The sequence below is a fragment of the Cebus imitator genome, unplaced genomic scaffold, assembly GCF_001604975.1.
Source record: "Cebus imitator isolate Cc_AM_T3 unplaced genomic scaffold, Cebus_imitator-1.0 Scaffold339, whole genome shotgun sequence".
In the NCBI taxonomy this organism is placed as follows: domain Eukaryota; kingdom Metazoa; phylum Chordata; class Mammalia; order Primates; family Cebidae; genus Cebus; species Cebus imitator.
The window spans coordinates 318,948-341,138 of NW_016107654.1; the positions used below are offsets into that span (position 1 = coordinate 318,948).

At 45.4% G+C, this 22,191-nt stretch overlaps 1 protein-coding gene across 19 annotated transcripts in view; it reads right to left on the reverse strand.

Annotated features, from left to right (window-relative positions):
* The window catches only part of CACNA1B (calcium voltage-gated channel subunit alpha1 B), a 235,782-nt gene that overhangs the window by 184,715 nt on the left and 28,876 nt on the right, over window positions 1–22,191 (reverse strand). For all 19 annotated transcript variants that reach the window (XR_005196468.1, XR_005196467.1, XM_037730270.1 and 16 more), the window contains exons 4-6: window positions 21,776–21,867; window positions 20,333–20,485; window positions 17,903–18,093 (exon numbers count right to left, since the gene is read on the reverse strand). Coding sequence is in view for 17 of the 19 variants with exons in the window: in XM_037730270.1 (XP_037586198.1) it covers window positions 17,903–18,093; window positions 20,333–20,485; window positions 21,776–21,867 (436 nt within the window). In the remaining 2 variants the exon portion in view is untranslated. The remainder of the gene's footprint in view (window positions 1–17,902; window positions 18,094–20,332; window positions 20,486–21,775; window positions 21,868–22,191) is intronic.

The window sequence follows — 22,191 nt, forward strand, 5'->3', positions numbered from 1 at the left end:
ATCCTTGCCTAAGTTAATGTCTACAAAGGTTTTTCCAATGTTATCTTCTTATCTTCTAGAATTTTTATAGTTTCAGGTCTTAGAGAAGTCCTCGATCCATCTTGAGTTGATTTTTGTATAAAGTGAGAGATGAGGATTCAGTTTCATTCTCCTACATGTGGTTTGTCAATTATCCCAGCACCATTTGTTGAATAGGATGTCCTTTCCCCACTTTATGTTTTTTTTGCTCTGTCAAAATTCAGTTGTCTGTAAGTATTTGGGTTTATTTCTGGGTTCTCTATTCTGTTCCATTGATCTATGTGCCTATTTTTATACCAGTACCATGCTGTTTTGATGACCATGGCCTCATACTATAGGTTGAAGCTGGGTAATGTGATGCCTCCAAATGTGTGAGGAATGATGGTGGTATTCTGATGAGAACTGCATTGAATTGGTAGACTGTTTTTGGCACTATGCTCATTTTCACAATATTGAGTCTACCCATCCATAAGCATGGGATGTGTTTCCATTTGTTTGTGCCATCTATGATTTCTTTCAGCAGTGTTTTGTAGTTTTCATTATAGAGGTCTTTCACCTCCTTGGTTAAGTATATTCCTAAGTTTTTTGGTTTGTGTTTGTTTGTTTTGCAGCTATTGTAAAAGGGGTGGAGTTCTTTATTTTATTCTCGGCTTGGTCACTGTTAGTGTATAAAAGAGCTACTGATTTGTGTACATTAATTTTGTATCTGGAAACTTTGCTGAATTCTTTTGTCAGTTCTAGGAGCTTCCTGGGGAGTCTTCAGGGTTTTATATGTAAACAATCATATCATCAGCAAACAGTGACAATTTGACTTCCTCTTTACCAATTTGGATGCTCTTTCTTTCTTTCTCTTGTCTGATTGCTCTGCCTAGGACTTTTATTGCTATGTTGAAGAGAAGTGGTTAGAGTGGGCATCCTTGTCTTGTTCCAGTTCTCAGAGGGAATGCCTTACACTTTTCTCCATTCAGTATTGTGTTGGCTGTGGGTTTGTCATAGATGACTTTTATTACATTGAGGTGTGTCCTGTGTATGACAATTTTGCTGAGAGTTTTAATCATAAAGGGATGCTGAATTTTGTCGAAGGCTTTTTCCACATCTGTTGAGATGATCATGTGATTTTTGTTTTTAATTTTGTTTATGTGGTGTATCACATTTATTGACTTGCATACTTTAAACCATATCTGCATCCCTGGTATGAAACCCACTTGATCACAGTTACTTATCTTTTTGATATGCTGTTGGATTCGGTTAGCTAGTATTTTTTTGAGGATTTTGCATCTGTGTTCATCAGGGATATTGGTCTGTAGTTTTTGCTTTGGCGTAGGTCCTTTCCTGGTTTTGGTATTAGGGTAATACTGGCTTCATAGAATGATTCCGGGAGGATTCCCTCTTTCTCTAACTTGTGGAGTAATGTCAATAGGATTGGTATCAATTCTTCTTTGAATGTCTGATAGAATTCTGCTGTGAATCCATCTGGTCCTGGACTTTTTTCTGTTGTTAAATTTTTTATTACCATTTCAATCTCACTGCTTATTATTGGTTTGTTCAGGGTATCTAATTATCCCTGATTTAAGCCAGGAGGGTTGTATCTTTCCAGGAATTTGTCCATCATCTCCTCTAGGTTTTCTAGTTTACATGGGTAAAAGTGTTCATAGAAGCCTTGAATAATCTTTCGTATCAGTTGTAATATCTCCTATTTCATTTCTAATTGAGCTTCTTTAGATCTTCTATCTTCTTTTCTTGTTTAAACTTGCAAATGGGCTATCAATTTTATTTATCTTATCAAAGAAGTAGCTTTTTGTTTCATTTATCTTTTGTATTTTTTTGTTTAAGTTTCACTTAGTTATGCTCTAATCTTAGTTATTTCCTTTCTTCTGCTGGGTTTGGGTTTGGTTTGTTCTTGTTTCTCTAGTTCCTTGAGGTGTGACCTTAGATTGTGTGTTTGTACTCGTTCTGACTTTTTGATGCAGGTGTTTAGGGCTATGAGCTTTCGTCTTAGCACCACCTTTGCTGTATCCCAGAGGTTTTGATAGCTTGTGTCACTATTGTCATTCAGTTTGAATAATTTTTAAATTTCCATCTTTGATTTCATTTTTGACCCAATGATCATTCAGGAGCAGTTATTTAATTTCCATGTATTTACATGGTTTTGAGGGCTCCTTTTGGAGTTGATTTCCAGTTTTATTCCACTGTGGTCTCAGAAAGTGCTTGATTTAATTTCAATTTTCTTAAATGTATTAAGGCTCATTTTGTGGCCTATCATATATGGTCTATCTTGGAGAAAGTTCCACACACTGAGGAACACTGTGGTTGTTGGCTAGAATGTTCTGTAAATATCTGTAAAGTCCATTTGTTCCAGGGTATAGTTTGCATTCATTGTTTCTTTATTGACTTTCTGTCTTGATGAGCTGTCTAGTGCTGTCAGTGGAGTACTGAAGTCCCCCACTATTATTGTGTTGCTGTCTAGCTCATTTACTTCATTTTATTTATTTATTTAGACAGAGTCTTGCTCTGTCACCCAGGCTGGAGTGCAATGGCATGATCTTGGCTGACTGCAACCCCCACCTCCGAAGTTCAAGCAATTCTCCTGCCTCAGCCTCCCAAGTAGCTGAGATTCAAGGCACCTGCCATCATGCTCAGCTAATTTTTTGCATTTTAAGCAGAGATGGGATTTCCCCATGTTGGCCAGCCTGGTCTTGAACTCCTGAGCTCAGGTGATCCACCCGGCTTGGCCTCCCAAAGTGCTGGATTACAGGCATGAGCTACCATGCCCAGCCTGTCTATCTCATTTCTTAGGTCTACTAGTAATTCTTTGATACATGTGGGAGCTCAAGTGTTAGATAAATATATATTTAGTATTGTAATATTTTCCTGTTGGACGATGCCTTTTATCATTATATAACGTCCCTCCTTTTTTAACTGTTGTTGCTTTAAAGTTTGTTTTGTCTGACATAAGAATAGCTGCTCCTGCTTGCTTTTGGTGTCCATTTGCATGGAATGTCTTTTTCCATCGCTTTACCTTAAGTTTCTGTGAGTCCTTATGTGTTAGGTGAGTCTCTTAAAGGGAGCGGATGGTTGGTGAATCCTTACCCATTCTGCCATTCTTTATTTTGAAGTAGAGCATTTAGGCCATTTACATTCAATGTTAATATTGAGATGTGAGATACTATTCTCTTCATCATGCTATTTGTTGCCTGAATACCTTGGTTTTTTATTGTTATTGTTATATAGGTCTTGTTGGATTTACACTTTAAGGACGTTCCACTTCAGTATATTTTAAAAATTTATTTCAAGATTTAGAGCTCCTTTAACAATTCATGTAGTGCTGGCTTGGTAGTGGCAAATTCTTTCAGCATTTATTTGTCTGAAAAGACCATATCTTTCCTTCATTTATGAAGCTTAGTTTTGCTGGATACAAAATTCTTGGTTGATAATCGTTTTGTGTAAGGAAGCTCAAGATAGGGCCCCAATCCCTTCTGGCTTGTAGGATTTCTGCTGATAAATCTGCTGTTAATCTGGTAAGTTTTCCTTTATAGGTTACCTGGTGCTTTCAGTTCCTCACTCTTATTTCCTTTGTCTTAAAACTTTACATACTATGAGGAGAGTGTTCCTGAGCAATGTTCTTTTTGCAATGAATTTCCCGAGTGTTCTTTGAGCTTCTTGTATTTGGACGTCTAGGTCTCTAGCAAGGCCAGGGAAGTTTTCCTTGATTATTCCCCCAAATATGTTTTCCAAACTTTTAGATTTCTCTTTTTCCTCTGGAACGCCAATTATTCTGAGGTTTGGTCATTTAACATAATCCCAGACTTCTTGGAGGTTTTGTTCATATTTTCTTATCCTTTTTTCTTTGTCTTTGTTGGATTGGGTTCAAAAACCTTGTCTTCAAGCTCTGAAGTTCTTTCTTCTGCTTGTTCGATTCTATTGCTGAGACTTTCCAGAGCATTTTACATTTCTGCAAGTACACCTATTGTTTCCTGATGTTTTTATTGTTTTTCATTTATGCTCTCTATTTCATTGAAATTTCCCCCCTCATTGCTTGTATCATTTTTTGACTTCCTTAAATTGAGCTTTGCCTTTCTCTGGTGCCTCCTGATTAGCTTAATAACTAACCTTCTTAATTCTTTTTCAGGTAAATTAGGGATTTCTTCTTGGTTTGGATCCATTGCTTGTGAGCTAGTGTAATTTCTTGGGGGTATAAAAGAACCTTGTTTTGTCATATTACCAGAGTTGGTTTTCAGTTCCTTCTCATTTGGGTAGGCTCTATCTGAGGGAAAGTCTAGGGCTCAAGGCTGTTTGGTTAGATTCTTTTGTCCCATGTGTTCCCTTGATGTAGTACTCTCCCCTTTTTCCTAGAGCTGTGGCTTCCTGAGAGCTGTAGTGATTGTTATCTCTCTTGAGGATCTAGCCATCCAGCAAATCTACCAGGCTCTAGGCTGGTGTACTGGGGGTTGTCTGCACAGAGTCCTAAGATGTACTGTCTGTGGGTCTCTCAGCCATGGATACCAGCACAGTATTTGGGGTGTCTCCCAGGTCCTACAGGAGGAATCTGCTTCCTTTAGAGGGTCTATGGGTCCTCTCAGCCCTCCTGATTTATTTCTGCAGTAGTTCTGGAGCAAAAGTTCATGATGCAAGCCTCCACAGGCTGCTCTGGTGATCTGAGTGGGAACTGCAATTTAGTACTTCCTCTCATTTGCCATGATCACCAAAATGAAAAATCAGGTACTTGTTAAAACATTTAAAGAGGGAGTCCCTTCCATTTGGGTTGCAAACCTGCTCAACTATTGCAACCCAAATGGAAGGGACCATTTTCAGTAGTACTAGCCATGCCTTCTGTGGTCAAAGTACTATGAGTAGGTAGTTGGATACATCTTTCCAAGGTCAAGCCTGTAATACCTGAAGCCCTGGACCTGGAACCTGAAGCTCCCATTAGCCACTACACCTGTGAACCTGTGGGAGAGCTGAAGTACCTGTTTAAAAGACAGCCAAAAGATAAGTAAATGCCTACCAACTTTCCTTGGTATCTTTGTTGCATATTTATTGAAAGCTGGATATTAGTAGCCATTCATTTGTGTGTGTGCGTGTGTGTGTGTGTGTGTGTGTGTGTGTGCATGTGTGTGTATGAGATGGAGTCTCACTCTGTCACCCAAGCTGGAGTGCAGTGGTGAGATCTTGGCTCACTGTAACCTCTGCCTCCTGGGTTCAGGCAATTCTCCTGCCTAAGCCTCCCAAGTAGCTGGGACTACAGGTGCCTGCCACCATACCCAGCTAATTTTTGTATTTTTAGTACAGACGGGGTTTCAGTGTATTGGCCAGGCTAGTTCCGAACTCCTGACCTTGTGATCTATCCATCTCAGCCTCCCAAAGTGGTGGGATTACAGGTGTGAGACACTGCACCTGGCCACCATTTTTATATTTTTACAATTTGCTTTCTTCCAAATGGATGGAATCAATCCCTTTGTAATAATTAATCGAAGTATTCCGATTCATTTTTATAACAAGCATTGTTGACAGCATAGGTATCTACCTCCTGAAGTTCCCATTCTATAGAACAAGTCATTTTTTAGTTCCATAATGGTCACCCACAGCCTGTGTATACTGGAACCATGCATACTAGGAATCAGCTTTATTTTACCCCTCCAGCAATTAGTGGATTCTGGGTATTTATTAAGAATTTTAAATATAACACAAAGACTGTTAAATACTACCAGCCCAACCCTGGCAAAGAACTGTTGGTTTTGCTTATCTCCACCATCATCTAAATGCACTGCTATCCTGATCCCAGCCCAATTTTGGGCCCTTGAGGAAATGACCTATCACCCTAAGTATAAGGGAGGAACTCCCTTCAAACTAATGAGCCTGAATGACTTATATGAATTCAAAATTATGGAAATGACAAGGGTCACAATGACAGTATGAGCAGTAACCCTTCTCCAATCCCATCAGAACAATCTTTCTGGGGTGGCATCCCCTCAGAAACCAATTTGGGGCCCAATATCAACGTACACAGTGCTAAAATTCCAGGCGCCACTTTGTATTAAGAGAAGCCAAAATTCTGGTCAGGCCCTTGGAACCTTGAAAAGTCATCAATGCATATACACCCTGGAAGTTAATCTTTCACATGATTACATAAGCTATGCAGTTACCCAAACTGCATCATTTAGATAACCTGTATAGTTTTCATGGAAACCATGCCTAGTTAAGGGCACTTTAAAGGACAGACAGTCCTTTAAAGTACTGCCAAGGCAGGCCCACTAGCTGTGTTCACCTTTTCCCTTGTGAAGAATGTACTAATCCTGAGGCGTCTGGTTCCCTTTTGGTTCCCCAGGTCCTTTCCAGCCACCTTAGCAGAGGCCACCTTAACTGGGGCCACCTTAGCAGAGACCTTAACCACTTGGGAAAGTAAAAACAAGCTAACCCATGTGTTCACCATAGAAAACAACTTTTGTCTTGAAAAACAAGGAGCCTTTTCCTGTGCGGGGACCAGTTCCTACTTAGATTTACCAGCTAACTGGACTGGAACCTGTTCCTTGTTATTTAGTCCCCAAAATTAAGGTGGCTCCCAACAACCAATCCCTCATGATACCTTTCAACTGCAACCACCAGACACAAATGAGCCATCCAACTCATACCCCTTTTGGTTGGGCTAGGAATAACAGCAGGAGTAGAAACAGGAGGTAGCAGGCCTGTGATCTCTCTATCCTATTACCAACTTGTCCAAGGATTTTATGGAAAGCTCCGAAGACATTGCCCAAAGTATCATCACCATACAAAATCAGATAGACTCCTTGGCAGCAGCCACTTTACAGAACTGAAGGGGACTGGATCTCCTAACTGCTGAAAAAGGTGGCTTACATCTTTTTCTAGACAGAGAATGCTGTTTTTATGTCAATTAATCAGGATTAGGAAAGGATACCGCCTGGAAATTAGCCAATCGGGCCTCTAAGATATGGCAACAGCTGTCTGAGTAATGGGGCTAAGCTGCGGTGCATGGCTCCTTCCTCTAGCCAGTGCATCACTCATAATTATATTTGCCTTGGTTTTGGGCCATGTTCATAAAATCTCTTAACCAAATTCATTTCCTCTCGCCTAAAGACCATCAAGCTTCAGATGATCATGAGACAAGGTTTCCAGCCAGCTCCAGCCAGCTCTCTCTCTCCACTAGACAGAGCAGGGTGAGAATTCCATGATCCCCAGTAAGTAGGAGCTGAGCTCCAAATCAGCATGAAGCACTTACAGAAGAAAGACCATCGGTCCCTTGGCCTCCCATAAAGATTTATGGGGATCACATCTCCCAGGGGGAAATGAGGCAGGAGAATAGGGTCTGCAGGCAGGGAACCTAAGGCTGACTCGTGCTGACTTCCTAGAACTGAATCATAAGGAAAACCCCACCTCTCCACAGCCAAGTAACAAAAGGATCAGAGGCTACTCCCTTTGCAATACCCCCTCTTCTAGTGTATCACAGATGAAAAATGGAAAGTGCCTGATTGGTGGTCGCCTCCCATGACCAATCAGACTGGTATTGGGCCTAGTCTTCACTTTCGCAGGGTGTAACAAGGTAACCAATGGGAAACCTCTAGAGGGTATTTAAACTCCAGAAAATACTATAACCAGGGCTCTTGAGCCATTTACTCGCTGCTCCCATACTGTAGAGTGTACTTGTGTTTCAATAAATCTGTGCTTTTGTTTCTTCATTCTTTTGTTGCTTTGTGCATTTTGTGTAATTCTTTTTTCAAAATGTCAAGAACCTGGACACCTCATAGTCAAGACCCTCCCCAGATAACACCATCTAACGTAGAGGACAGCTTGGATGCAGGAAGGTGAAGCTGCAATGAGCTGAGATTGCGTACTATCACACCACCAAACTCCACCCTGGGTGACAGAGTGAGACTCTGTCTCAAAAAAAAAAAAAAATGTAAAATATAAAAAAAGATTTATACAAAGATTAATTTTTTTAAACTGGAGTGGCTAGATTAGTATCAGATAAAGTAGACCTCACAGTGAAACAAAAATTACCAGAGGCACAGGGAAACATGTATATGATGACAACAAGGTTAATCCATCAAGAAAACGAAGCAAGTCTAAATATGTGTACACCCAACAACAGAGCTGCAAAGTCAGTGATGCAGAAACCGACAGAACGGAAGAGAGAAACAGACAAATCTGCAACTGAAGTTGGAGACTTCTATACCTCTCTCTCAACAAGTCATAGAATAACTAGACAGAAAACCACTGAGGACATAAAAGAGCTCAACACCACCATCAACCAACAGAATCATCAACATTTGTACATATAGCGTACAACAGCAGAATATACATTCTTACCCAGTGCCCACAAAACAAGTATGAAAATAGACCATATTCTGAGCCACTTAACAGACTTCAACAAATTTAAAATAATTAAAATTCTTTCAGTTTAGTGTACTCTCCCGCCACAATGGAGTCAAACTAGAAATTAATAACAGCAAGATATCAGGTAACTCTCCAAAAACAGAGTAAACAAGGCAATTCTATATAATAATCCATAGGTCAAAAAGGAAATTTCAAGGGAATTTAAAAATAGAACTGAATGAAAGTAAAGAGACAACACATCAAATTGCAGGACACAGCTAAAGCAGTGCCGAAGGAGAACATATAGATATAGATGTACGTGTACACCTTACAAAAGAAGGAAGTCTAAATAATAATCTAAACTTCCAGTGTGAGCCACTGTGCCTGGCTGACATTTCTTCAAAGAACATAGATAAGTGATGAATAAGCTCATAAAAGATGCTCAACAATGGCCACGTGCGGTGGCTCATGCCTGTAATCCCAGAGCTTTGAGAGGCCAAGGTAGGAGGATCACTTGAGGCCAGGAGTTCAAGACCAGACTGGGTAACATAGCAAGACCCCGTCTCTACAAAAAGCAAGTTTTTAAAAACTTAGCCAGGCATGGTAGTGTGCACCTGTGGTCCTTGCTACTTCGGAGACTGAGGAGGGAGGATTGCTTGAGCCCAGGAACTTGAGACCAGCCTGGGCAGCACAGGAAGATCTCGTCTCTATAAAAAAATCTAAAAATCAGCCAGGCTTGGTGGCTTGCACGTGTGGTTCCAAGTTGAGCTGGGAGGATTATTGGAGCCCAGTAAGTTGAGGCTACAGTGAGCTATGATCATGCCACTGTAGTCCAAGCCTGGGTGACACAGTGAGACCTTGTCCCAGAAATAAAAATAAGTCACTTTAGAAATACAAGTCAAAACCAAATGTAAATACCCCTTCTTGTCCACTAGGATAGTTAAAATTATCTCTTTTTCGCTTTTATTATTACTTTTTTAGAGTCAGGATCTCCCTCTGTTACCCAGGTTAGAGTGTAGTGGCACTATCCTAGCTCACTGTAGCCTCAAACTCCTGGGCTCAAGCAATCCTCCCACCTCAGTCACCTGAGCAGCTGGTGCTACAGGCGTGCACCACCTTGCCTGGCTAATTTTTTTTATTTTTTATTTTTGGTAGAGACAGGGTCTTGCTATGATGCCCAGACTGGTCTCGAATTCTTGGGCTCAAGTGATCCTCCCACCTCAGCCTCCCAAAGTGCTAGGATTACAGGCATGAGCCACCGCTCCTGGCCTGATGGTTAAAATTTAAAGACAGACAACAAACACTGGTGAGGATGCAGAGAAACTGGAGTCCCTGTACACTGCTGGTATAAATATAAAATGGTACAGCCGCTATGGAAAACAGGTTGGTGGTTCCGCAAAGGGTGAAGCATAGAGCTCTGTGATCAGTGACTCCACTCCCAGGTCCATACACAAGGGAAATGCTGTTCATGGCAGCATTAGTCATAGTTTTTTAAAGTGGAAACAATCTAAATGCCCATCAACTAGTGAAATATAAACAAAACATGCTATATATACACAATGAAATCATACTGGACAATAAAATACCAATACTTGCTTCAACGTGGATGTAAAAACACAAAAGGCCACCTATTGTATCATTCCACTTATGTGAAATGTCTGGAATAGACAAATCTAAAGAGACAGAAAGGTTAGTGCTTGCCAGAGGCTGAGGGAAATAAGGAAATAGGGACTGACAGCTCACGAATACGGGGTTTCTTTCTTGGTTAATGAAAATGCTTAAAATTAAATAACAGTGATGGTTGCACAACTTTTTCCTACAAAAATCTCTGAACCGTGTACTTTAAAATGGTGAATTTTATAGTACCCAGATTACATCCCAACAAAACTGTTATTTAAAGATCTCCAAAAAGAAATTTCTAAGCCCAGAGAGTTTCACAGTAGAATCCTACCAAACATTTTTAAAAGACATAACACATTTCTACACAATCTCTTCCAGAAAACAGAGGAGGAATAAATATTTCCTGATTTATTTTATGAAGCTTGTGTTACCTTGATACCAAAGCCAGACAAAGGCAATACAAAAAAAGAAAATTACAGATCAAAATCCCTCATGAATATAAATGTAAGACTCCTTAGTAAAAATGTTAACATATACAACTCAGTAACACATAAAGAGAATTAGGTACCATGACCACGTGAGATTTATTCTGGGAATGCAAAGCTGGTTCAATATTCAAAAATCAATGTAATTCACTATATTAATAGACTAAAGAAGAAAAATCACATGATCATATCAGTGCAGAAAAAAAAAATGTGACAAAATTCAACACCCATTCACAACAAAAACTCTCAGAAAAGTAAGAATAGAATAGAGTGGAACTGCCCCAAGTTGATAAACAGCATCTACCCCAAAAGAAAAAACAACAACTCAACGCTACAGCTAACATTATACTTAATTGTGATAGATCAAATGCTTTCCTCTAAGGTTGGGAGCATGGCAGATAGGTCAGCTCTCACTGTTCTTACTCAACATAATGCTGAAATTTCTAGCCAGTGCTATAAGGCAAGAGGCACATAGATTGAGACACACAGACCAAGGGGATAGAATACAGGGTCCCTAAAAAACTCTTGCATATATGGCCAAATGATTTTTGACAAGAGCGTCAAGACTATTTCATGGTAAACGGACAGTCTTTTCAGCAAATGGTGCTGGAAAAAACTGGATACCCGCATGCAAAAGAATAAAGCTGGGTCCCTACCAAACACCATATACAAACATTAACTAAAAATGGATCAGGCCAGGTGCAGTGGCTCACACCTGTAATCCAAGCACTTTGGGACGCCAAAGTGGGTGGATCACTTGAAGTCAGGAGCTAGAGACTAGCCTGACCAATGTGGAGAAACACTGTCTCTCCTAAAAATAAAAAAATAGCTGGGCATGGTGGTGCATGCCTGTAATCTCAACTACTCGGGAGGCTGAGGCAGGAGAATCACTTGAACCCAGGAAGCGGAGGCTGCAATGAGCCAAGATCGCACCATTGCACTCCACACTGGACAACAAGAGCAAAACTCTATCTCAAAAANAAAAAAAAAAAAAAAAAAAAAAATCAAAGATCTGAATGTAAGACCTAAAAAAAGGTAAAACTGGACAATTTTATTGTCCAAATGAAATCATACTGGACAATAAAATACCAATAATTGAAAAAAAGTAAAACTCTTTTTTTTTTTTTGAGACGGAGTTTCACTCTTGTTACCCAGACTGGAGTGCAATGGCGCGATCTCAGCTCACTGCAACCTCCGCCTCCTGGGTTCAGGCAATTCGCCTACCTCGGCCTCCTGAGTAGCTGGGACTACAGGCATGTGCCACCATGCCCAGCTAATTTTTTGTATTAAAAAAAGTAAAACTTTTTAAAGAAAACATAGGTCAAAGGCTTCACAATATTGGATTTGACAGCAACTTCTTGAATATGACATCAAAGGTACAAGCAACAAAAGAAGAACCAGGCAAACTAGACTTTATGAAAATTTTTAAATGTTGTGCATCAAAAGACGCCATCAATTCAGTAAAAAGGTCACACATAGAATGGGAGAAAACATTTGTAAATCATATATCTGATAAGGATTATACCTAGAATATACAAAGAACTCCTAAAACTCAACAATAACCAAAAAAAAAAACAAATTCAAAAATGGGCAAGGAACTCCAATAGACATTTCCTCAAAGAAGACATGCAAATGGCCAACAGCACATGAAAAGATGCTCGGCATCACTAATCATTAAAGAAATGCAAATCAAAACTGCAAGGAGATACCACCTCACATACATTAAAATAGCTACTATCAAAACGCAGAAATTAACAAGTACTGGTGAGGATGTGGAGAAACTGAAACCCATGTGTATTCCCACCAAAGGCAGTAATGTAAAATAGTACAACCATTGTGCAAAACAATATGGCAGTTCCTCCAGAACTTATATCCCTCAATTCCACTTCTGGGTATATCCCCAAAAGAACTGAAAGCAAGGCCTCAAAGATGTATTGATACAACCATGTTCATGGCAACACTCTTCATAAGAGTTAAAACATGGAAGCAACCCAACAGTCCATTGACAGAGGAACGGATAAGCAAAATGTCATACATACATACAATGGAATATTTCTTAGCCTTAAGAAGGGAGGAGGCTGGGTGTGGTGGCTCACGCCTGTAATCCCAGCACTTTGGGAGGTCGAGGGGTGGATCACGAGGTCAGGAGATCAAGACCATCTGGCCATAATGGTGAAACCCCATCTCTACTAAAAAAAAAAAATACAAAAATTAGCTGGGTGTTGTGGCATGTGCCTGTAGTCCCTGCTACTCGAGAGGCTGAGGCAGGAGAATCACTTGAACCCAGGAAGCGGAGGTTGTAGTTAGCCAAGATTGCGCCACTGCACTCCAGCCTTGGGACAGAGCGAGACTCCGTCTCAAAAATTATAATAATAAAAATAAAGAAGGAAAGAACAATTCAAACAGAACATGAGCAAACAACATGAAGAGACATTTCACCAAAGAAGATACACAGATGGCAAATAAGTCCGGAAAGACGCTCAACACCACTCACCATTAGGAAACACGGATTAAACCACAGTGATGTCACTATACCCTATCAGAATGGCTAAAATACAGAAGTGTCACCACCAAATGCCGGCAAGAATGCAGGAAAACTAGATTATTCACACATCGCTGGTGGGAACGTGAAAGAGTGTAGCCCTCTGGAAAAGTTTTGGTTTCTTAAAAAACTAAGCATGCAACTACTAGACCTAGAAATTTGCACTCTTGGGCATTTGTCCCAGCGAAATGAAAACTTACGTTTGCACAAAAACGTGTACAGCAACTCTATTCATAATAACCCCAAACTGGAAGCAACCCACATACCCTTCCACAGGTGAACACTTAAACAAGCTGCGGTGCAGCCATATCATGGAATACTACCTGGCAGTGAAGAGGAACATGTCACCAACGCCTGGATGAACCTCCAGAGAATTTTGTTCAAGTGAAAACAGCCAATACCAAAAGGTTACATTTGGTATGGTTTTGTCTGTGTCACGTTCTTGAAATGACTAAATTACGGATATGGCAAACAGATGAGTGGTTGCCAGGGATTAAGGAGGGGGTGAGGGCAGGAGAGACGTGGGCGTGGCCATGGCGGGGCAGCATGAGGGACCCCTGGAGGGATGGAGACCCTCTTCCTCTGTACGGAGTGTGACAGTGACTCGTTCTGCAGGTCGTTACATGAGCTGCATGCAACAACTCACGCAGCTCATGAAAAGGGTAAAGGGTGCATGAGCTATTTCTGCATTATTTCTTACTACTGTATGTGAATCTGCAATTATCTTAAATAAAAAGTTTAATTTTTGAAAAGCCAGTTCCCTTAAACCCTACCTCCCTGCAGTTACTTCCCACTACACCGCTCCCTCGAGAGCCATCTGCAGCTGCCACCCTGGCTTCCTCACCTCCTCCTCCCTGCAACACGAGTGTTCCAGGGCTTTGTCCCACCACTGAGACCGCCCTCACCAAGTTTACAACAACCCTCATCTTATCAAACACAACGGTCTGGGCTTCTCATCTTCCTTGGCCTCACAGCAACATCTGACCCAGCTGATCATTTTCGCAGAACACTACTCTGCTTCCGGGATGCTGTGTGGCTGTGGTGCTGTTCCCATCCCGTTAAAAGCTCCAGCCCAGTCTCTCTCCAGCCTCCTGCTTTCCTACTGGACCTCTGAGTGCCAGAATTCTCCCCGGGCTCAGCCTCGGGCCTTCTCTTCTCCATCTGCACTTATTACCCAGTTGATCTCATCCTCTCCCATAGTTTTAAATACTATCCATGAGTCAAAATACTTCAAATGCTCATCCTCAGCCCTGCTGTTCCCTCTGAATTCCCTCTCAAACACCCACCTACACACTCAAGATCTCCACTTGCATGAAAATAGTCATCTAAAGTTTTGCAGAGCCAAAACAGAATCCTGGAGTTCCACCACCACCTTCTGCTAAAACAAAACTAAGCAAATTCCTTGCTCCCGATTCTCCCTTTCTTAATAAATGGCATCACCTTTCCCAGTGCCTCAAGTCACATCATCTTTGAGACTTCTTCTCTCACACCCAGTCTGTGAGCAAGGCCTGTTCGTGTTAGCATTGAAATGCAGCCTTCACACCTACGGATCTGAACACTTTCAAACTTGGATCTTCATGCAACTAGTACAATGAACATAAGCAAATCACATGTGCATAATCATAAACCAACATGATTTTCCTCCCACTGTGCCTCCAAACGTGGTCAGTGGAGAAATCCTTCCCATGCCTCCAGATGACAATTTGGACAAGTCCATGACTGTCCGACAGCTCCTGGGTAAGGTGACGTTAGACAGCCACTTTCTAGTGGAAAATATAGTTTCAATTCGGTAGTTGAAAGTGTTCAGGCCTGGCATGGAGGCTCACACCTAACATCCCAGCACTTTGGAAGGCTGAGGCGGGTAGATCACTTGAGGTTAGGAGTTCAAGACTAGCCTGGCCAACACTGCAAAACTCCATCTACATTAAAATATAAAAATTCGCCAGGTGAAGTGGTTCGTGCCTGTAGTCCCAGCTACTCAGGAGGCTGAGGCAGGAGAACCACTTGAACCCAGGAGGCAAAGGTTGTAGTGAGCTGAGATCATGCCATAGCACTGCAACCTGGGCGACAGAGCAAGACTCTGTCTCAAAAAATAAAAAAGAAAAGAAAAAGAAAGTGTCCAGTCTCAGTCTCAGCTGGTAATCAAACTGATGTGTTTCACCCTGACAACACCCACTCTCGCTGGCTGGCCTGCCACAGCTGGTTGCTTTCAGTGGAAGAGAAAGACACAGCCCCTCTTTGCTCCTCCATACGCAGCATTGCAGTGGAGGCTGCTGACCCCAACACTGTCAAAGCAGGGAGGGAGGGGGGCAGGCTGTTATTCCTTGTGAGGTGCTGTCCTGAGATGATCTCAGCTCTCCGGGGCTAACAGGAATTTACTGCTGACTCGTCTTCCTCCAGGCTCTTCCGTGTGTTCTTCCAAAGCTCCATTTGACTCTGCCTGCTTTCCCAGGCACAGACAAAGCCATTTTTCCTCCAGTTGGAGGGCCCCCACCCTGCCCCACCCACTGCCACCAGCTTTTCAGCAGTCCACTCTGAACAGATGCTCTCTTGTTGAGACCCCATCACTCCCCCTGGTCCTGGCTGCCCGCTCTCATTCACAGCTCCACCCCTGCTCCCAACATGGAGTGAGCTCTCCATCTCCCTGCCTCCACCCCTACTGTAGGCCATGGGCTTCTGCCCATGAAGAACCCAGATGTCACTGCTTGAAGGAGCATATATCCAAGGGGCCACAAAAGTCCCTCTCACTGGGTTGGAGGTGAGGGGCAGGCTCTCTCTCCAAAGCATCCTCTTCAAAACTCCTGTCCAATCTCCAATGGCCGACTCTGTATGCCCTCAGTGTGGAGGAGCGGACTGGTCATTCTTGGCTGCCTGCTCCAGTGCCTGGTGTGGCGCCAGCCACAGGCATGTCACTGCCATGACTACAACCTGCTGCCCCGGCCAAGCTTCCAGAAGTCTGGTTTCTAGACCTCACCAGGCCTTGCCCTCCCAGCACCCCATAATTCATCACTGCCTGCTCCTCATCCCTTCTGCTTTCTTCACGGCACTCACCACTGTCTGGGCCCTTATGTGTTGAATGCCTCTGCTCACCACTGCAAGTGGAGCCAGCACTCAGTGGGTCCTATTGAAACATGTGCCGGATGAAACCTCCGTGGCCCCTCCTGGCCAATGCCACCTGTCCCAGGATGGGGCTCCTACACATCCCCTCCCCCGGGAGGCACAGACCCAGGCAGAAAATCTGAGTCATGTGCAGCCCCTGGCCGAGCCCCATTGGACACTGAGGGCTGTGGAGACCTGGTCACACAGCCCTTTATTTGGGTGGGGCCAGCAGGAATGCAGCCAGCTCAGAGCTATTTTTAGGGTGTGTCTTGGTGGAAATTGTTCCTTGATTGGCCACAGGGACAGAACAGCCAAGCTCCTCATCACTGCCTTTGTCCTATTCCTCATTCCCTCAATCACACAAGCCTGTCATCAGACATGACTCCCACTCAAGGAGCAATCTGGTTCAAACGGACCCTGTGCTGGCTTCTCCTTAACTCCTCATCTGCCATCTGCCTGTTCAAGGAGCCTGATAAATGAGCTCAACAAGCATTCAGCAGAAGCCTCCGAATGCCCAGCCCCGTCCCCATGAACTCATGAGGCACAGGGAAGAGGGCCCCAGTCTCTCCCCAGGACCTGTCCACCATCATGCCAACAGCACTCATGGGCACAGCTGCTGGAGGCTGGGGAGGGAGGCATCAGCTCCCAGGTGCGTGTGGACCAAGCCTCACCCCAGGGCACAAGTGACAAGCTCTGGGTGAAGGCACCTTGCACTCTGGTCCCCGCCCTGCCCTACAACAGCTGAGTGGAACACATCCTCTAGTTACTCAAAACCTAGCACCTTCCCGGATTCCTGGCCCACAGACGCCTGACCCTTCTCCACCTCCCACAGCCCCTGAAGTACTAATTTAATTGTTCTCATGCCCTCACAGGGCTCTCACAGAGGGGACAGAGAGCAGCAGGGGCCTTCCTATAGAGGCAGGTCTGCTCAAGAGTTGGTGGAGTGGGGATGGGAGATTCCACAAAGAAGGGACCCAAGCAGAGGCAATGCGAGGGAGCTGGGCCATCAGGTACTCCCACGCCTTATACTCAACTTCAGTCATGGCCACCAAACCCAGTAAACCATGGGGACAGGCCAGCATCCTGAAGACAGTGAGGAGACCAAAGAGGAAACAGGACCAGACAGACCCGGCATGAAAGAAACAAACACACAAGCCACAGGCTCCACCCTAAGAATGCACACGTGACAGAGGAAGGTCTCAGGGGCCTCAGCTCAGTGCAGCCTGAACCCCAGCTCCGCGGTTCAGCACCGTCGCCAGGCAGCCTGGGCACGGGAGGCCCAGCAGCCCTACTGACCCTCGACTCCATCAGAGACCTCAGTGGGGCTGGCACAGATAATGGCCAACAGCTGCCCACAATCCTCAGGCTAAAGCAAGTTAGTCAGCTTCCCCACAATCAGCCTCATCATCTGTGCCACGGTTCTTGCGAGGAGTTAACAGGAATAAGACACTTCCCACAGGGTCTAACCCAGCAGGCTGGCAGTGGGCTCAGCAATCAGTGCTGCTTGCAGTCCTTGCTATCAGCAGCAGCACTATCTCCTCTAGAATTTCCCCCGTCAACTGCACCACTAAGCCTTCAGCTTCATTTTCATGAGGGAGGCGTCTTCAGGAGGCCCCACGTCGGGAGTCTGAGCTGAGGCTGCCTGTGGTGGATCCTTGGGTGGGATGTCTGCCAGAAGGAGCCTGTATTTCAGCCAAGGGGTGCAGGGAGGAGCTTAGGGCTGGGTAGAGGCTGTGAGGTCAGAAGGGCCCCCTAAATGGGATTCCCAGGGGCACCAGCTCAGGAGGCCCAGGGCCAAGATGCCACTCACGTTGTAGAGGATGTCGGTCCAGCCCTCCATGGTGATGCACTGGAACACCGTCAAGATGGCAAACAGGATGTTGTCGAAGTTGGTGATGCCAAAGTTGGGTCCCGGCCAGTACTCCCGGCACTCAGTGTCACCCTCACACAGCCGGGCTGGGGCCTCCTTGCCACAGGGGAAGTCACCCACAGGCTCTGCATCTGCAAGGAGGAGAAGGAAGCAGACCCTGAGCTCAGAAATACCAAGCTCTCCAATCCCCAGTAGGGTTCCTGGGCTCGGGAGAACTCACAGCAGGCGGCCGGGAACCAGGCAGCAACAGAAACCGTCCGCCAACTTCCCACCATTCCTCCGCAAACCTCCATCAGGCAGCACCTCTTACCACCCGCCAAGCTCAGGAGCGACCAGCTCAGAGACTAATGCCCGGCCTCTCCCTCCCTACTGGAACCTGCCCACCATCACTTAAACATGCTCACAGGCCATTAATCTTAAACCCAAAACCAACAAACTCCTAACTTCCCATTCTTCCCACACTACCACCCTGATTGCTCCTCTCCCTCACAGCCAAACTGCCAACAAGGCCCTCCTGACACGCAGATCTGACTTGAAGCCCTTGGCCAGTACCAAGCTGGACTCGGCCACTGTGCAGTCCGGTGCCCGTCAGCCAGGATGGTCTGAACCAACTCAACATGTGCCAGGCAGGTGGCTGGAGACCTCCTGGCCCAGTTCTCACTGCACTGCCCCTACAGGGCAGACATCTTTCTACTGCCCTGAAACCTGGCAGGCAGCCAGGAACTACAGAAAGAGGGGTTAGAGAAAGACCAAAAAACCACTGCTAATCTCAAACAAGATAGCAAGCAGCATGTGTACCCCTTCACTCTCAAAAATCTCAATGAAGGGCAGAAAAAAAGATTTTTTTAAAATGTAGGCCGGGCATGGTGAATCACGCCTGTAATCCCAGCATTTTGGGAAGCCGAGCTGGGCAGATTGCCTGAGCTCAGGAGTTCGAGACCAGCCTGGGCAACGCAGTGAAGCCTGGTCTCTACTAAAATACAAAAAATTAGCTGGCATGGCAGTGTGCCTGTAGTCCCAGTTACACGGGAGGCTGAGGCAGGAGAACTGCTTGAACCCAGGAGTTGGAGGTTGCAGTGAGTCGAGATCATGCCACTGGACTCCAGCCTGGGCAAGAGTGAGACTCCATATCAAAAAAAAAAGGTATAACAACACATGAAAATAACTATCGACACAGGAGAAATTTCGAGGAGTTGCTCAGATGGAAAGCAAGGGTGCTCCCAGGGTTAGAAGGCAAAGCTGACTACCTAAGTTTATCCCTCCCCCTCCAAATATCTTGATCAATGCCTGTAAAGAAGACTGGGAATAATGGCCATTGTATCTCCTCCTTTCCAGTTCTTTTTCTTTAACTTTTTCTTGTCTCATGACACTGGCCATGACTACAAATGCTACATGGACTAGCAGCAGCTGGGCGCCCCTTGCTTTGTTCTTAACGTTGGAGGGAATGCTCTCAAGGCTTATAGTAAGGTACGGTGTTTGCAGGAAATCTGTGGGAATTTAAGAAAATTCTCTTTCATTTGCAGTTTGATAAAAGTTTTTTTTTTAATCACGAATGATCTAAATGTTAGGAAAAGCTTTTTCTAAAAGTGCTGGGACTACAGGTGTGAGCCACTGCTGGCTGAGTTTCCTCCTTTAATAAGTTTGTAGTTCAAGCAACAAACCTTAGTGTCATCCTTAACTCTTCCCTTTCTTTCACCCCTACCTGCAGACTCAGAAAATCCTGTGGGCTTTCCCTACAAATACGCCCAGAATCTGGCTCATTTTAACCACCTCTACCATAACACCCTGGCCCCAGCCACCATCACCTCTGCTGGATTGAGATCTTCTATTCAACCCTGTTTCTGCCTTTGCCTCCCAAGAGTAGCCCAAATGATCAGAAGATGCCACACCTCACTGAAAGTGCTCCACTGTCTTCCCGTTTCTCTCAGAATAAGACAGGGCCATGAAACCCACATGACTCCTCTTGTTCTCGCTGCTCCGCACTATAGGCTTTTGCACCTACGACTCCTGGTCACTGAAGGTCTGCCCAGGTGGCCACACAGCTGCCATCTCACTGCATTCTGATGCTGCTTGATGGTCACCCTGGCAGAGCGGCCTCCCAGCCCCTCTAAGGCAGTCCCCAAAGTACTGTATTTCAAATACCTTTTCGTTTTCTTCCCAAAAGTTACTGCCATCGATAATCATTACATTTATGTGTTTGTTTATTTACTTGTGGTTATCTGCTATTGTCTATGTCCCCCACTGGGATGTCAGCTCCTCCTCATGTGTCTGGCACCGAGAAGGCCCCTCTGGCACCTAGAACAGTGCCCATCTCCTGGATGAACACATCTGTGGCACTCGCCTGGGCTGGAGGGTGCTGCCTGGTCTCACCTGTGCTGTTGGGGAAACAGGCCTTGTGGAACTTGCCCATGTAGAACTCCAGGCCAATGATGGCAAACATGAGGATGGCAAAGAAGAGAAGCAGCCCAATCTGCAGGAGTGGAACCATGGCCTTCATGATGGACTTGAGCACCACCTGCAAACCTGGGGCCAGAACAGGGAAGGTCAGGAAGCAACGTGGGCAGGGAAGGGCAGGGAGTCAGGGGGTGGGGGGCACGGACAGAACAGCAGGAACCTAGCAGGGGCAGCACTGACAGTCTTGGGGCAGTGAGTGCTTGCAAGGTCAGAGAACAGAGCTGAAGCCCCCAGGGCACAGAGCAGTGCTCGGCGGGGCAGAGCTGAGGGTCCTAGGGACAAAGCATAAGGTCCTAGAGAGAGGCCAACAGCAGTGTCTCAAAGCAGGCAGAGGGGTGGGATGCGGAGGTGTCAGGATATGAAGTCAGGGGTGGTGAGCGGGGCTCAGGGTGGGGCAAGAACAGAGAATCCTAAGAGGAAAGAGAATGAAATGCTGAGAAGGAAGAGCTGAATCCAAGGACATCCTGAGAGGAAAGAACCGGGAATTCTGGGAAGGAACAGCAGAGAATGCCGGGAGCTAAGAGCCAGGGGGACCCTGGGAGGGAGGAGGAGGGGATCCTGAGAAGGAAGTGCAGGTATTCCTAACAGACCCAACTCCTTGGGAGAAAGTGCGGCAAAAAGACCTGCCCCGGGAGTGTTCTGCCACTGGCCACAGGGCATGTGAGGAACTGGGCAGAGGAGCCTGTAATCCTTGACCTCTCCCCTTCCAGCCTGGCCCCAGCACTTGGGTATGGGCCAGAACCCTTGCCCGGCAGGGTCTCGGGGCAGAACAGGCAGCCAATCACTCGTCTTCCCTCAGTGGCCTCAGGAGGACAAAGCACTAGTTCCATGTCCACTCAGGCCCTTAGGTAAACCTAAAGCCAAACTTCCACTGGGCTGGAGGAACAGGGGTCCAGGTGGCCCCTGGCTGACGAGGTCACCCTGGCCATCCTGTCATGGCTGGCTCCGTGGGCAGCCCATTTCAGAAGCATGTCTTAGGCTGGCCTCAGTCCCCAGTGGTCCTGCCATGACTGAGCCAAGAGACAGTGGCCCTTTGCAGCCTTTGCACATTTTCTCAGGCACCCTTCCCCACCACCTTGGTCGACCTCTCATCCATTCTTTAACCTCAGAAAAAGAAGCAAAGTGATGAAATGTGACAGAGTATGTGAGGAGGAACAAAGCTTCCATCTAGCATCACCCTGTGGGCTTCCATGGAGCATGGGGCAGGCCAAAAAAGGCCTGTTCTCCCTTCCTCCTGCCTGGTTCCCTGGGGCCAAAAGTAGCAAGCTCAGAGTCAACAAAGCCAAACTGTGCCCATGGCCGTGTCTGTGGTGAGGGTAGAAGAGTAGGCTTGGGCCTGCCTGTCTTAGCTGGACTCACTTGGAATCCCAGACACCAGCTTCAGGGGCCTCAGCACACGCACAGCCCTCAGTGTTCGCAGGTCAAAGTCAGTTCCAGCCGTGGCAAGGATCCTGGCAGGAACAAAGAGAAGAAGGGAAGTAAAGGTTTCCACATTGAGTCTAGAAGAGAACACACTCCTCCCACCACCGGGGTCATGTCTCCCAAGGGCAGTGATACCTTCTTTCCTGTGTTCCCCCACTGTCCAACCACAGGGCCAGTGCAGAGAGGCTTGCCAGGTGACAGGAGGCAGGAACTGAATCCAGAAGCCCTCACAGGAATGTTCACAATCACTTCCATGACAAAACCTCCAGTTCAAAGGCACTATCTCTGAACAGACACTTGGCCCTTGGCATGGCAGCAAATGTGTCCTCCAGTTGACTGTAAGCCTGACCCAT